We start from the raw sequence: 15,016 nt of genomic DNA on the forward strand, positions 1-15,016 counted from the left end.
TCACCTCTTCACTCTCGCGCAACCACTCATCCCACCACTCATTCCACAAAAACACTTTCTCATACCTGTCAACCCCTTATCAGCCCCTCCCTACCTTATTACGGACCAATTTAGACTTTATTGGTCACCCCGTCAAAACGCACCCTGCGAGGCGCTGTACATAGTAACGGGTGTTTGATCGCGTGGTCGTAACCCAAACCGTGTTTAGTGTGTGAATAAAATTAAAAAATCAGGAAACATGCTTAAAGAAATAATTTAATTTGTACTCGTTCAAAAAAAATGTTTCCTTACATCAACATTGTGGTGTTTGTGTCTGTACCGTGACCCATGCGGATACCCGACACACGGCTGGAAATAACGGAACCCATTGGAACGACAAGACCGATTCACTTCCGAAAGGCGGAATTGCAGCGATGCACCCCCTGACGCAATCACCTGGGGCTCATCAACCCACCTCGGTGTTGAACTTCTTTCGCACCGTGCTAATTCGGAGATAAAGTTGGTCTTGGTGGCTGAAACGACGGGTCGAGAGATGGCCCGACACTTTTGAAACGGGAACGGTCCAGGCTAAAAGTGTCGGAGAGACCCTGACTCCATCAGAAGATGTGAAGACTGCCCCCACTTGGACTGGACTTCTCCTGAAGCCGATGAGTATGGTTGGCTACGTGCGGTGCAAAAGAAGTTCAATACACACACACAACCCTGTCCCAAGCGTCAGGGGGCCACTCAAGGAAAGGTACATCATCGCCACCATCAACACCATCATCATCATCGTCACCAACAACATCATCATCGCCACCAACAACATCATTGCCACCATCAACAACATCATCATCACCATCAACAACATCGCCACCATCAACACCATCATCGCCACCATCGCCACTATCATCGCCACCATCAACACCATCAACACCATCATCATCAATACCATCATCACCGCCACCGTCAACACCATCATCGCCACCATCAACATCATCAACACCATCATCAACACCACTATCATCGCCACCATCAACATCATCATCGCCACCATCAACATCATCGCCACCATCGCCACCGTCACCGCCATCAACATCATCAACATCACAATCAACATCATCATCGCCACCATCAACATCACCACCATCATGTATGTATGTTAAACTTATTTCGCACTGTACATAGCCAACCGTTTTAATCAGAGGTGCGGGGGGACGGACACAAAACTAAACACACAAAGCAGTTCTAAAGAGTTTTCAATCTAGATTATTTCAAAATGCATAGCTCCAGTGGTTTCCTGATATCGGAAGGAAGAGCGTTCCAGACGGTCGCAGAAGCGCATCTGAAAGCGCCACGCGACCATGCGGTGACCACCGTCTTTGTTCGATGGCCAGCAGCCAAAAGCCGCTGCTGCTGCTGCTGAGAGGTTCATGGTTTATCCTCCTTGACGACATCAGCGAGGCACCGTGGTTCATTTGTGGCCAGCACTTTGTAATGAGTGCGACCTCGTAAAGTGTTTTATTAAAGCCACCGTACGGACAAGCAGCTGTCGTGGAACTATTCCAAGACGTTTCACCGCTTGAACCGGCACATTTCTTTTTTGACGGCTTTTACAGGCCGAGGCCTTAGCAAGGAGCCTGCCATCGACCTCGGGGACGCGAGCCACCGTACGGACAAGCAGCTGTCATGGAACTATTCCAAGGCCACTGGACGTTTCACCGCTTGAACCGGCACATTTCTTTTTTGACGGCTTCTACAGGCCGAGGCCTTGGCAAGGAGCCTGGACATCGACCTCGGGAACGCTCACCCCGCACGTGGCCCGTAGTTCCATGGCGCGCCGTCGTTTCCCCCGGCCTCTCAGTGGCGGGCGGCGGCAATGCCACCACGCTTCCCTTCGCCCTCCCTCGCCTCCCCCCCTCGCCGTGCAGTACAACGCAGAACGAGAGCGGGGGGGGTGGGGCTGGCTCAGCTGCCGTAGAGAGGGTGCGAGTCGCACTTTAGCCACGCAATTGCCCGCCGAGACGCGGACAAAGCAGTCGCGTGCGGGCGATCGATCGAGTCGCGTGAGATCCGGTCGCACGGACGGCCGCTCAGATGCGACACCCGGATTAAATTGACAACCCCCGCCGTGTGTGTGTTGCTCCCCGCGCGCCTCGTGCTCCATTCTCTTTTCCTCGCAATTTAAACTCGCGAGAAGGGCGTCCGCGCGCTGCCGTCGCGGCGTCGACCGAAGCCACCGCAAAAGCGAGCCGCCTACACGTTGAGCCGCTGCCTCAGCAGCCTCGCGATCTCCCTCACCACGTCCGGGTGAGCGACGCACTCCAGCAGCGTGTCCGTATCCACGGCAACGTCCCCGCCGGCACCCCCGGCAACAACCCCCTGGCTCTCGCGCGCTGCGGGTTCCTCCTCGTCGGAGGTCGGGGAGTCGGAACCGGGATCCGACGGGACGAGGAAAGCGCCGCACGGCATGCTGGGAGCGCCGCCCCCCTCGTGACCTTCCGACGGAGATTCGCCCCCCGTAGTCTGGCTGTGGCAATCGCCGTGGCAGCTGCAGCTGCAGCAGCTGCCGAGCGCCGACGCGTCGGCCTTGCGCTTCTTCGCTGGGCGGGAGCCGCCCTGGCGCTGGGGGACGGCTTCTGACCGCGAGGAGCCGGGCAGAGCTCGGAGAGCCGCGTTGAGGTAGCGGAGGTTCGTCTCGTAGCTGACGTCGTCATCCTAGAAGGACGGGCGGAGAGGGGGAGAGAGAGTTTTGCGGGTTAGTATCTCAACTTTAACTTACTCGGCCCCGTGTCACGTGACTCCCACGCAATGAGACCTATAAATTATTTTGTATTTCCCCCCCTGCGCCCTCCCGCCCCCCCCCCCCCCCCGATTTATTCCGACTCTACGATCGGCGTCACGAGGCGTGGAGTCCGCGCTGCGCTGCAACATTTCTCAGGACGCTGGCGTCACGGGAGAACGTCCCGCTGAAGCGGGCGCCGGAGAGCCGCGTCCTACATCCCTTCTTGAAGCGACCTCTTGATCCACGCAGCAGCAGTACGACACTTAAAACCGTTTACTTCTTCTAATTCTCAGGGTTATGGGTAAAGGGGTTAAAGGTCATGGTTCAGGTCAGGGGAATGACCTCGGAGGGATTGAGCCAGCGAGCGGGGTTATCTACTTTAGGGTTATAGTTAATGAGGTTAAGGTCATGGCTCAGGTCAGGGGTCAGGGTCGTGACCTCGGAGGGGTTGAGCCAGCGGGCCCGGTTGTCGGGGTGAGGCTGGGTCTTGACGGCGCAGACGACGATCCGCGCCAGGGCCTCCTGCAGGCGAGCCTCGTGGTCCGACTCCTACGGTCACAACAGCCATCAGCGACAAACAGTCAACAACAATGACAATGTACGGCAATCAGAGGTCGCAAACGGGTTTTGATTCCTTACCCGTACCCGGCCGCACCAGGGTCGCAAACGGGTACTTGTACCCGTACCCTACCCGTACCCTGCCGGGTATCGGGTAGGGTACGGGTACCCGATTGCGACCTCTGGGATGAAGCCATGTTGCAGGCGCGGGTGGGTTGATTCTAGGAACTTGAATTGTGAGAAGAGACAAGACGTTGGGAAATGAGTGACAAACGGTGACTCACCAGTGACTCACGGCCTACCCGTACCCGGCCGCACCAGGGTCGCAAACAGGTACCTGTACCCGTACCCGGCCGGTAGGGTACGGGTATCGGGTACCCGGTTGCGACCTCTGACGACAATGAAAACAACAGAAAGAACAATAACTACACAACAATACAAATAAAGAACAATGCACTATTTATGTACGTTGGACTTCTTTTGCGCCGTGTGTAGCCACCGTGCTAAGACAATGACAATTCACAACAATAATAAAGAACATTAACAATACACAATGACAATAGGTGCCTTCCATAAATGACGTCACGCGATTTTGGACGATTTTTGACCCCCCCTCCCCCCCCAAAAAATAAAACATGCTTCAAATGGCTTTAAACTATTGTCATTGTAGTGCGTATTTAATGTGGCGCTGCACTCTGATGTTGTAGGAGAAAACATTTATCAAAAAGTCTATTTCATTAAGTAGAACGTGTTGTCTACATTTACAGTTGCGCATTTTGATGTGACGTCACATTTCTCAACCCCCACCCCCCCCAGGTGCGTGACGTCATTTATGGACGGCCCCTAAATAACAATGACTACAAAATCACAATAAAGAACAATGACAATGCACAACAACAGTAAACAACAATGGCAACAAACAACAATAACAGTATAGAACAATGACAATACACAACAACAGTAAACAACAATGGCAACAAACAACAATAACAGTAAAGAACAATGACAATACACAACAACAGTAAACAACAATGGCAACAAACAACAATAACAGTATAGAACAATGACAATACACAACAACAGTAAACAACAATGGCAACAAACAACAATAACAGTATAGAACAATGACAATACACAACAACAGTAAACAACAATGGCAACAAACAACAATAACAGTATAGAACAATGACAATACACAACAACAGTAAACAACAATGGCAATAAACAACAATAACAGTAAAGAACAATGACAATACACAACAACAGTAAACAACAATGACAATAAACAACAATAACAGTAAAGAACAATGACAATACACAACAACAGTAAACAACAATGACAATAAACAACAATAACAGTAAAGAACAATGACAATACACAACAACAGTAAACAACAATGGCAATAAACAACAATAACAGTATAGAACAATGACAATACACAACAACAGTAAACAACAATGGCAATAAACAACAATAACAGTAAAGAACAATGACAATACACAACAACAGTAAACAACAATGGCAACAAACAACAATAACAGTAAAGAACAATGACAATACACAACAACAGTAAACAACAATGGCAACACACAACAATAACAGTAAAGAACAATGACAATACACAACAACAGTAAACAACAATGGCAACAAACAACAATAACAGTATAGAACAATGACAATACACAATAAGAACAATACACAACAGGTCCCGCCATAAAGTTCCATTGTCGCCAGACGCATCGGCAGCGGTGGCCACGTGCCCACACTTGACCCCGCCGCACGCGCGGACCTGCCGATCGACCAAACTGCGGTGTACCCGTTGCTGCCGAGTGGACAGAGGCGATGGCGAGGCGGGCGGGGAGGGGGCGGTTTAAGAAACCCGCACCGTCACCTGCCGCGCCGGGAGATTGAACAGAACCGGCTGTGTGGTGACCGCGTGAGCGACAGGAAGAGAGGAACTCACCAGCTCCACCCACGTGTTGGCGCTCACCGTGGCCTGGTCCAGGCTCTCCACGTAGTGCCACCAGAGGGGCGGCACAAACAGGATCTGTGCCAACAGGTAGCCGGAGAGCACGCAAACCACTCATCCCACCACTCCTCCCACAAAGACGCTCACCTCATCAGTCTCACGCAACCACTCATCCCACCACTCCTCCCACAAAACCACTCATCCCACCACTCCTCCCACAAAGACGCTCACCTCGTCAGTCTCACGCAACCACTCATCCCACCACTCCTCCCACCACTCCTCCCACCCCACCCACCCCCCCTCCCACCCCACCCACCCCCCCTCCCTTCCACACCCCCTCCCGCCCCCCTCCCGCCCACCCACCCACCCCCCCTCCCACCCCTCCCACCCCCCACCCCCCCACCCCCCCTCCCACCCCCCACCCCCCCCACCCCGCCCACCCCCCACCCCTCCCACCCCCCCCACCCCCCACCCACCCCGGTACCTGGCCAGGCAGCAGCGTGATGCGGTGGCGGTGTGCCCGGCTCAGCCGGCGTGAGCACCGCTGGCCGGGGCTTAGCGGGTGCACGCTTAGCGGGTGCACGCGGCTGAAGACGCTCGACTCCTCGTAGGGGACTCGCGTCGGCTGCAGGAGCGGCGAGTCGCCCGGGGGAAACAGGTGCCAGCGCTTCCTGCGTGGCACAACAACAACAACAAACAAAGATCCACCGTGATAATTGTTTTTTTACCCTTTTATCTGCCAACAAAACTGACACCTTTTTTACAAGGAGTCATGTTTGCATAGACCACAATACCTGCAGCCGTAATGCAAACAAAAAACATAACTCTGATCATGTATGCACTGTCCTTGAAGTTGCGCCTTTTGGCGTCATCTGGTCCAACCCATGTGAGACTAGGCTCTAAGGAAAGCTGTCTCGGGTGTGGACCAATCAACTTCAAGGACAGTGCACACATTATCAAAGTTGTGTTTTTTGTTTGCATTATGACTGCAGGTATTGTGGTCTATGCAAATATGACTCCTTGTAAAAAAAGGTGTCAGTTTTGTTGGCAGATAAAAGGGTAAAAAACCAATTATCATATTTTTTACTGGCAAATGAGGTTCCAATGGTGAAAGATCCACCAGTGCAGCCTTGACAGACCGCTGGGGCAAGTGGTGTTAGTGAGCGCGTAAAGAAGGCCGGCACGGCACACGAGGGGGGGGGGTGATGTGGCCAGCGCCACGCCCGTACAGCCGCTTCAATATGGCAAGTAGTTTTTTGTATATTTGTGTTTCTCCCTTGTGATGGGACTTTGTGGGATGAGCGTTGAGATGTTTAAGGGGCACGGGGTGACCAATAAGGTCTGCATTGGTCTGTAATAAGGTCGGCACTGATAAGGGGTTGACAGGTGTGTAATTGTGGTAATGTAGCGTATAATAGTGTAGTGTATTGTAATGTCAATCCATATGGTTTATCCGTACTCTTGTACAGTTTTCCGGTCCATACGGCATAACAGCCGTTTCAATACGGACAACAAAAATGTGTTTGTGTCCATTTGTTTGTGTTTCTCCCTGGTGATGGCACTTTGTAGGATGAACGTTGAGATGTATAAGGGGGCACGGGGCGACCAATACGTTCTGAATTGGTCTGTAATGAGGTCGGCACTGTATGAGAACGGAGCGGCGCCACTCCGCTCACCGCCCGTAGATCTGCAGCACGAGGTTGAAGCCGTAGGTGTCAAAGTGACAGGGCGTGTTGGCTCCCTCGCTGCCCAGCCACAGCGTGCTGTCGGCTCCGCACCGCCCCAGGAAGCCCAGCTCCTCCCAGCGCAGCCCCTGAAAGTAACCGCCACCGCCACCCCCCACAACGATCAGAGATGATGCTGGGACGATCCGTTAAGGCCACTGACCCTTCGCCGTTCCGAGACGTCTGCAAGTTGTAGGGTGTGGGCGGGTGGGTGTCCCGTTCACCGCCGAATAATTTTATTTAGAGAGGCGTAGTAGCGCCGCTGTGTTTAAAGACGTCGTCACTCGCCGCAGAAAACCGTAGCAACACGACCGCCGCGATGCTGTACGATGACGATTGCTTGTGTTGCGATCGAAACGTCGTGATCTATTATTTTTCTACCGACGTGACTTTACCGAAAGAACCAAAGATATTCTTATTCTTGGGTCTTTCGGTAAAGTCACGTAGATATGTTCAAAGGCTTTACCGAAAGACCCAAGAAAATGAATTCCTGCAGTCACGAAAGCTTTAAGTCCGGAGTCAGGATAGTGAGAGGATAGCAGAGTCTAAGTGGGGGAGATGGAGTGGTTACCGCACACGGGGCGTGCGGAGGTCAGTGAAGGGAAGTCGGGGAGTTCGGAACGAAGGGTGTGTGTGTGTTTAGTGTAGAGTGAGGAACATCCACACTGGAAGCAAGGTAAATAAAGTGACATAGGTGGAAAGTTAAGACTGTGTGAGTACAACACTACAATAGTAAGGTTCAAATTTTCAAATAACTTTTTCAAAAAGATTTCAAAATGTCACATTTTTTTGACAAAGCGTCGGTCAATATATCATCGGCAATCGGTGGATTAGAACCTCTTTAAAAATCGGTGTCAGCATCGGCATCGGTCGGGGCTCTACCGGAGCGCCCCTCCTTGTCCGCGGCATTCGTTACCAAAATTCTAACGTCCCTATTTTTAGGTTTTTTCGGTAAAGTCACGTAGGTAAAAAAATGTAAATTAATAAAAGTAAAATAAAAATCACGACGTTTCGGAGGCAACACAAGCCTCCGTCTTTAGGTGGAACCGTCACAGCACGATAGCTGTATCAAGACGGAGGCTTGTGTTGCCTCCGAAACGTCGTGATTTTTATTTAACTTTTATTAATTACAATTTTTTACCTACGTGACTTTACCGAAAAAACCTAAGAATATGAATCCTTGCAGTCACGAAAGCTTCAAATCTAGAATCTAACATCCCTCTTAGGTTATCGGGTCCCTCCCCCCTGGCTCCGGCTCGCTCGTTACCTTGAGCAAGTCGGGGTGGTCCCGGAAGAGCAGCGCCATGTGCATGTAGTCGGCGTAGAGCCACGAGTCGCGGCGCGACACTCCACGCAGCGCGCCAACGTCCGCCGTTCGTCTCGCCCCTGTGGCAGCCACCCCATCGTCGCCCACCCCCCCTTGGCTCGCCCCTTCTTTCATCCCATCGTCGCCCTTCCCTTCGTTCACCCCATCGTTCATCCCATCGTTCATCCCATTGTTCGCCCCTTCGTTCATCCCATCATCGCTGGCCACTTTGTTCCCCCCCTTGTCGCCCACCCCTTCATTCCCCCCATCGTCGCCCACCCGTTCGTTCACCCCATCGTTAACCCCATCGCTCATCCCATCGTCGCCCTTCCCTTCGTTCACCCCTTCGTTCATCCCATCGTCGCCCACCCCTTCTTTCCCCCCATCGTCGCCCACCCGTTCGTTCACCCCATCGTCATCCCCACCGTCGTCCCCACCGTCGTCCCCATCGTCGTCCCCCGCCTTCACCCCTTCATCGTCCCCTTCGGCGTCGACCCACGCGACAAACTCCGCCACCGTGGCGAGGACGTGACCGCACTCCGTCTCCAACTCGGGCTCCATCTCCGCCGCCGACTCGGCAGGGCGCCGCTTGGGCCCGACGCGGAACATGAGCCGGCGCTTGCCCATCACGTCCGCCAGTGCCGCGGGGCTCCAGCCCATAGCCGGCCAAGAGCGGGCGAGGCCGGAAAACACGGCCGGGCGGCGCAAACGGAGGCGGTGGTGGTGACGGAGGTTTCCCGGCGGCGCCTTTCCGAACAGCGCCTCGTGGAGGGAGGCTGTCGCCAGCGGCGCGGCTGCATCGGCTGCATCCGCGCCGGCGGTGGCGTCTGCGAAGTCGCAAATCGGGAACGAGAGGGCGAGCGAGCGAGCGCCACGTGTTTTATTGGAGCGTATAAGAAAGCAGTTTCTGGTGTGGAACAATCAGTTGCAAAGACAACGGATGCATATACAGTGAGGGAAAAAAGTATTTGATCCCCTGCTGATTTTATACGTTTGCCCACTGACAAAGAAATGATCAGTCTATAATTTTAATGGTAGGTTTATTTGAACAGTGAGAGACAGAATAACAACAGAAAAATCCAGAAAAACGCATGTAAAAAATGTTATATATTGATTTGCATTTTAATGAGGGAATTAAGTATTTGACCCCTCTGCAAAACATGACTTAGTACTTGGTAGTAAAACCCTTGTTGGCAATCACAGAGGTCAGACGTTTTTTGTAGTTGGTCACCAGGTTTGCACACATCTCTGGAGGGATTTTGTCTCTCACTGTTCAAATAAACCTACCATTAAAATTATAGACTCATCATTTCTTTGTCAGTGGGCAAACGTACAAAATCAGCAGGGGATCAAATACTTTTTTCCCTCGCTGTATATTATCGGAGCGTGTTTTTTTGTTGGCATGTTCACCACAAGTACCGTGTGGTTAATGCAGACAGGATTCCTTGAAAGCGGATTCAGTTTGGTGTTCGTGTAATAATAGTCTCCGACGGCGGTGAAACTTTACTCATTCTTTCTTTATTAAAGCTTCTGGTTACAACCGACTTCTCCCTCCCTCTCGCGGATGGCGTGTTGTTCTCCGCGAGCTGCGTTCACCCACTCTCCGCTTCGCCGCTGGCTGGCGGCGTGCCGGGAGCGGGCGGTGGCTGGCTGGACGAGCCGCCAAGTGGTCGATGGAGATGACTGACGGGGCAGCAGCAGCAACGTGTAGCTCCGTCTTGAATCTTCAATCACCGACCTCGAACGTAACGCTGCTCCTCCCGCTTATATTCCGTTTGCGGGGCTAAGCTTGGGGGGGGGCGGAGGAGGGGGGGGGGGGTTCTGATGTGCCCGTGGAAAAAGGGGCACGGCGTTCAGAGCGCGACGCGGGACAGGCACACGCGGCTCTCCTCCAGCTCCAAGCGGCAAAATCGGCGCTGCCGGGCAAACGCCCGTCTCATGTCGGCGCGCCACTCTTCCACCAGCGGCGCCAGCGCCTCCGCCAGCCGCACGGGGACGCTGAACGAGCAGAGGGTGTGCCGGAGACCCGCGCCGCCGTCTGCCCCACCGCCTCCTCGGTCGGGCACCCGCAGCTCGGCGACGGCGCGGTGGACCGCCAACGGCTCGCCGTCCAGCGCGCTGCCCGTGCCGTCGGCGGGGTCGTCGCAGCGGAACCAGTAGCACACCGGGTAGCCCAGCAGCAGCCCGTACACGGTGCACAGGTTCCAGCCGGCAGAGAGCTCGTCCGGGATCACCAGGAGGTCGTAGACGTCGCCCTCCCCACCCGCGTCTTCGCCCCGCGTCTCCTCGTCTTCGCCCCGTGCCGCGTCGTAACGTTTCCCCGCCCCGCCGTCGCTCGACGCTTCCCCCGTCAATTTCCCGACGTCGCTTCCCGAGTCGCCGTTCTCCCTCCCGTCACCGTCGTCTTCCCGCTCCCCGCCTCCTGCCCCGTCCCCTCCGTCCCGCTCCTCCGTTTCTCCGCCTCGTCCCGCTCCCCGGCGGCGTCGGTTCCGCTCGCGAGCCTCCAGCGCGTCGCACAGCGCCCGCACGTCGCCGCTCAGGGTCTCCAGCTGCCGCGAGTCCAGCGGCGCCGGCGGCCTCCCCGCCGTCACGTCAACGACGCCGGGGAGGCCGCGCGCGAGCCGCCGCCTCAACGACGCGGCCGCCGCCCCCGCCGACCCCACCACCAGGGGCCGCCCGCTCAGCTCGACGACGGCGAGGCATCCCGGCGGCAGGTGGCCCAGGGCCGCTAGGCCCCGGGCGAAGGCCAGCACGCGCGCGGCGCTCGCCGCCGACGCGTCGTACACGAGGCACGGCTTGAGGCCGAGGAGCACGGCCGCCAGGTCGCGCGCCACTCCGCGCGCCGTCCTCGACGACGACCCGGACGGCCCCGCCAGGCGACCTAGCGTCGCCCGTGCCAGCGCACGCAGCCGGGGCCCTACTGATGGGGTCGCATCCTCGTCTGGTGACAGTTGGGGGGGTGGGGAGGAAATCAGACAGGGAAGGAGGGCGAGGGAGGACGGGAGGATCAGGAAGGTGACCCCTAGTGCTGCCCACCAAGCCGGCAAGGTCCCACAAGGCCCGGTTCGATCCGTCGCAAGTCAAAGTTCAAAGTGGTTTTGGGCGGGGCGCTCGTGGTACTGGTGGGCGGTGCCCATGGTGGAAACTCCACCTTCCCATGTTGGGGGCCACTTCTCTCTTTTGAACCACTGTTGACTTCGCCAATAAAGTGGTATTTTATCCACCCCCGAGGGATGATGGAGCCGAGTTAACCCCCAACTTGGATTTGAACTCGCAGCCTCCGAGTAAAACCCCAACAACCACCCAGCTCTACCAACCAACACCGACTGGAGGGGTCAAGTATGGCCACAACAGCAAATCTCTTTGATCCGCACGGCGTGGGAAGGCGCTCGTGCAGCAGTGGATTTGGCAAAGGCGCTGTACAATAGTATTTATATTGCGGATATATTAGTTTGTCCAGTGCAATTAGCGGATTGTAATTTGTCATCAAAGAAAGATACTTGCCGGGCCTTTAGGCTGGAGAGCAAGAATAGAATATTGAGCATTACCTACCACATCCAGGCTCTCTGCTCAAACGAGCACCGGGCGATTATCATCTCGGTAGGCGACACTGAACCAGGACTGTGGAAATTCCACATTACGACTGCGGCGGTGGTGGTGGTGGGGGGCCCAGTTTAGCCGAGGAGAACCACCATTGACAAGCCACACCAAAACCCGCCAAGTTGCTTGGTCGGGAGTGATGTTAAATCACTCTTCAACACACCAGTGGGCTAAAGTGGTGAACTATTTGTCTTTTGTAAACGTGACACATTTTTTACTGTTTGGCAGTGTCGGGGTGGTGGAGGGTTACGACACATTTATAAATAACGCGATCTGACCCAAAAACGTTTATCATGAAAAATTCTCCCTCGTTATTCGCTACGAGGGATACGTTCCAAGCGCGCGCATACGTACGTACAATTAATATTGATTCTGGCTCCGTGTCTTTGACGCGGCCATTGTGGGCCTCTTGGGAGAAACAAGGCAGCCCCGTGTGTTTTTGAAAGGCCGAGACAAACCTGTCCACGCAAATTCTGCGCAAGGATGAGGGGTTATAGCGGGTCTGAGGGACGTCCCTTGGGGCTGAAATCCTAACGCCAAAGATTCCCCTTCAAAGCCGAACTGCAACACCCCAACCCGGTCCAGCTCTTGATGTAGAAGTCAACGTAAAGCAGAGGAGGTAGATTGATGATCCAGCACTCGCATAGGCGGTCGTAGTTCACCTTGCTGTCATTTTGATATCGCGACGACCGTGGTTGCCGTTCCCACAGACTTTGCTCATCGATTTGCCCTCCAGCCATCTGTCGGACGTTTGTCTCTCGCACTGTTCGGCAGCGGAGGCGCTTTCAGATGCGCTGCTCCCGCGGCCGTCTGGAACGCTCTCTTCCTCCCGGATATTAGGTAGCCACTGGGAACTGTGGCACTTTTAAATCATAGCCCAGATTGACGAAACTTCACGTGTGTCGAGTTTGTGTCGTCACCTTCCCCCCGCAACCTATGATTAGCGCGGTTGGCTACGTACGGTGAGAAAGAAGTTCAACATACATACATAGACTCACAGAGACCTATAGACTCACACAGAGACCTATAGACTCACACAGAGACCTATAGACTCACACAGAGACCTATAGACTCACACAGAGACCTATAAACTCACATGCGTCAGGCCGTGTGGCGTCGCGGGCGGTTGGGCAGGAGATTAGCACGAGTTAAGCCCATAGATAACCATCTTTTTTTTCTTTACCTAAAAAAACAAAGAGTATGGATCCTTGCAGTCACCAAAACTTCAAATCTAGAGTCAGCACCACGGACAGCAACTGGCGGTTGAGAAAAAACCGCCACTTTTTTCAAATTTTCTTGCTGTGGATTTCACACCTGATGATGATTGCTTGTGTTGCAATCGAAACGTCGTGAGAATTTTATCGTTTTCTTTTTATCATTTTATTATTTCCCTCCTACGTGACTTTACCGAAAGAACCAAGAATATGAATCCCTGCAGTCACGAAAGAAGCTTTAAATCGAAATTTTGTTTTAGTTTTAGTGGGTAAGGCCCCACTGAGCTGCTACATAGCACTCTGTCAGATGCAACATTGCTTCTATCGCAAATGATCGCAGCTCAACGGAGTGGGCTTATTATTATTCATCCTCAAAGCGTCGACATTTATAGCAGCAGCAGCAGCAGCAGCAGGCAAGTACTTGACTCTTAAACGCACATTGATTATAAATGTGGAGGAAAAACCCGGAGGGATATCCACGCGGCCACGAGGAGAGATCGAGAGAGACGCAAACTCCAGATACACAGCAGCAGGCGTCAGTGTCGGGATCGAACCCACGACCTCCTGCACACCAGGCGAGGTAGTTAACATCTCCTAGCCACCGTGATGATGATGAGAGAGAGACGCAAACTCCAAATACACAGCAGCAGGCGTCAGTGTCGGGATCGAACCCACGACCTCCTGCACACCAGGCGAGGTAGTCAACATCTCCTAGCCACCGTGATGATGGGATAGAGAGAGACACGCAAACTCCAAATATACAGCAGCAGGCGTCAGGGTAGGGATCGAACCCACGACCTCCTGTATACCAGGCGAGGTAGCTAACATCTCCTAGCCACCGTGATGATGAGAGAAAGAGTCAAGACGTTGGCAGAACGTACACGCGTGGTCACGACAGAGTCAAGACGTTGTCAAGACGTAGCAAGACGTTGGCAGAACGTACCCGCGTGGTCGCCAATGGACGTCGCCATTGCTGCACGGAGGTATACACACCAAGGACCCCCCCCCGCCAGCACCAGGACCCCGTCCGGGGCTGTCCTCGGATATCGCCTGTCCTCGGATATCGCCTGCCCTCGGATATCGCCTGATGGGAATACCGAATCGATTAATTATTAGACGAACACAGATTTTTTTTTCAAATATATATTTTTCAACCATGGATTAGCGCGTATAAGAATATACCTTTCTATATGTATTAAAAAAAATTGTTACGCAAAATTAAATGTTTATTATTATTGGGTGAGTCACAATCCACGCCACTCCCCCCCCCACTCGCCCAGATGATTCGACAACATTCTAGATTTGAAGCTTTCGTGACTGCAAGGATTCATACTCTTAGGTTTATTCGGTAAAGTCACGTAGGTAAAAAAATAATAATAATAAAATAATATTAATAAATAGAAATAACTCAAAATTTCGATTTAAAGCTTTCGTGACTGCAGGGATTCATCTTCTTGGTTCTTTCGGTAAGGTCACGTAGAAGAGAAATAATAAAATAATAAACATAAAACATAATAAAATTAAATGAGTATCCACCTGAGGACGGCTGCTTGCGTTGTGGCCGAAACGTCGTGAGAATTATTTTATTATATTTTATTTTTATTATTTTATTATTTCCCTTCTACGTGACTTTACCGAAAGAACCAAGAAGAAGAAAATAACTCAATGAAATCACGACGTTTCGGAGGCGACACAAGCTTCCTTCATCAGGTGGAACCGTCACAGCTAAATTTAGCTGTTGCCTCCGAAACGTCGTGAGTTAATTGAGTTATATTCATTTATTATTATTCATTTTCTTATTGTTATTTTACCTACGTGACTTTACCGAAAACACCTAAGAGTATGATTCGACTACAATTTTATATCTGGTGTGGACCAAT

The 15,016-nt window shown here is 52.9% G+C and overlaps 2 protein-coding genes across 2 annotated transcripts; both read right to left on the minus strand.

The window, feature by feature from the left end:
- Window positions 1–1,490: 1,490 nt before the first annotated feature.
- HSPBAP1 (HSPB1 associated protein 1) lies at window positions 1,491–14,172 on the minus strand. The gene is made up of 7 exons (XM_078881941.1): window positions 14,080–14,172; window positions 8,284–9,149; window positions 6,969–7,105; window positions 5,777–5,963; window positions 5,287–5,370; window positions 3,203–3,313; window positions 1,491–2,697 (listed from the first exon to the last, which is right to left on the minus strand). Exons 1-7 carry the CDS (start codon window positions 14,105–14,107, stop codon window positions 2,236–2,238), a joined length of 1,875 nt encoding a protein of 624 aa, XP_078738067.1. The 5' UTR covers window positions 14,108–14,172; the 3' UTR covers window positions 1,491–2,235.
- On the minus strand, window positions 9,651–11,459 carry C63H1orf74 (chromosome 63 C1orf74 homolog). Its single transcript, XM_078881926.1, has 2 exons — window positions 11,456–11,459; window positions 9,651–11,263 (listed from the first exon to the last, which is right to left on the minus strand). Exons 1-2 carry the CDS (start codon window positions 11,457–11,459, stop codon window positions 10,176–10,178), a joined length of 1,092 nt encoding a protein of 363 aa, XP_078738052.1. The 3' UTR covers window positions 9,651–10,175.
- Window positions 14,173–15,016: the final 844 nt, after the last annotated feature.

This window comes from Lampetra fluviatilis, chromosome 63 (genome assembly GCF_964198595.1).
Source record: "Lampetra fluviatilis chromosome 63, kcLamFluv1.1, whole genome shotgun sequence".
NCBI lineage: Eukaryota > Metazoa > Chordata > Hyperoartia > Petromyzontiformes > Petromyzontidae > Lampetra > Lampetra fluviatilis.

Bases quoted from the DNA above. Each gene is read 5' to 3' on its own strand.
- HSPBAP1 (XM_078881941.1), bottom strand. From the start codon at position 14,107: ATGGCGACGTCCATTGGCGACCACGCGG. The intron at 9,150-14,079 runs GTACGTTCTGCC...GCGACTTCGCAG, and splicing joins GTCCATTGGCGACCACGCGG to ACGCCACCGCCGGCGCGGAT. The intron at 7,106-8,283 runs GTAACGAGCGAG...GGTTACTTTCAG, and splicing joins ACCACCCCGACTTGCTCAAG to GGGCTGCGCTGGGAGGAGCT.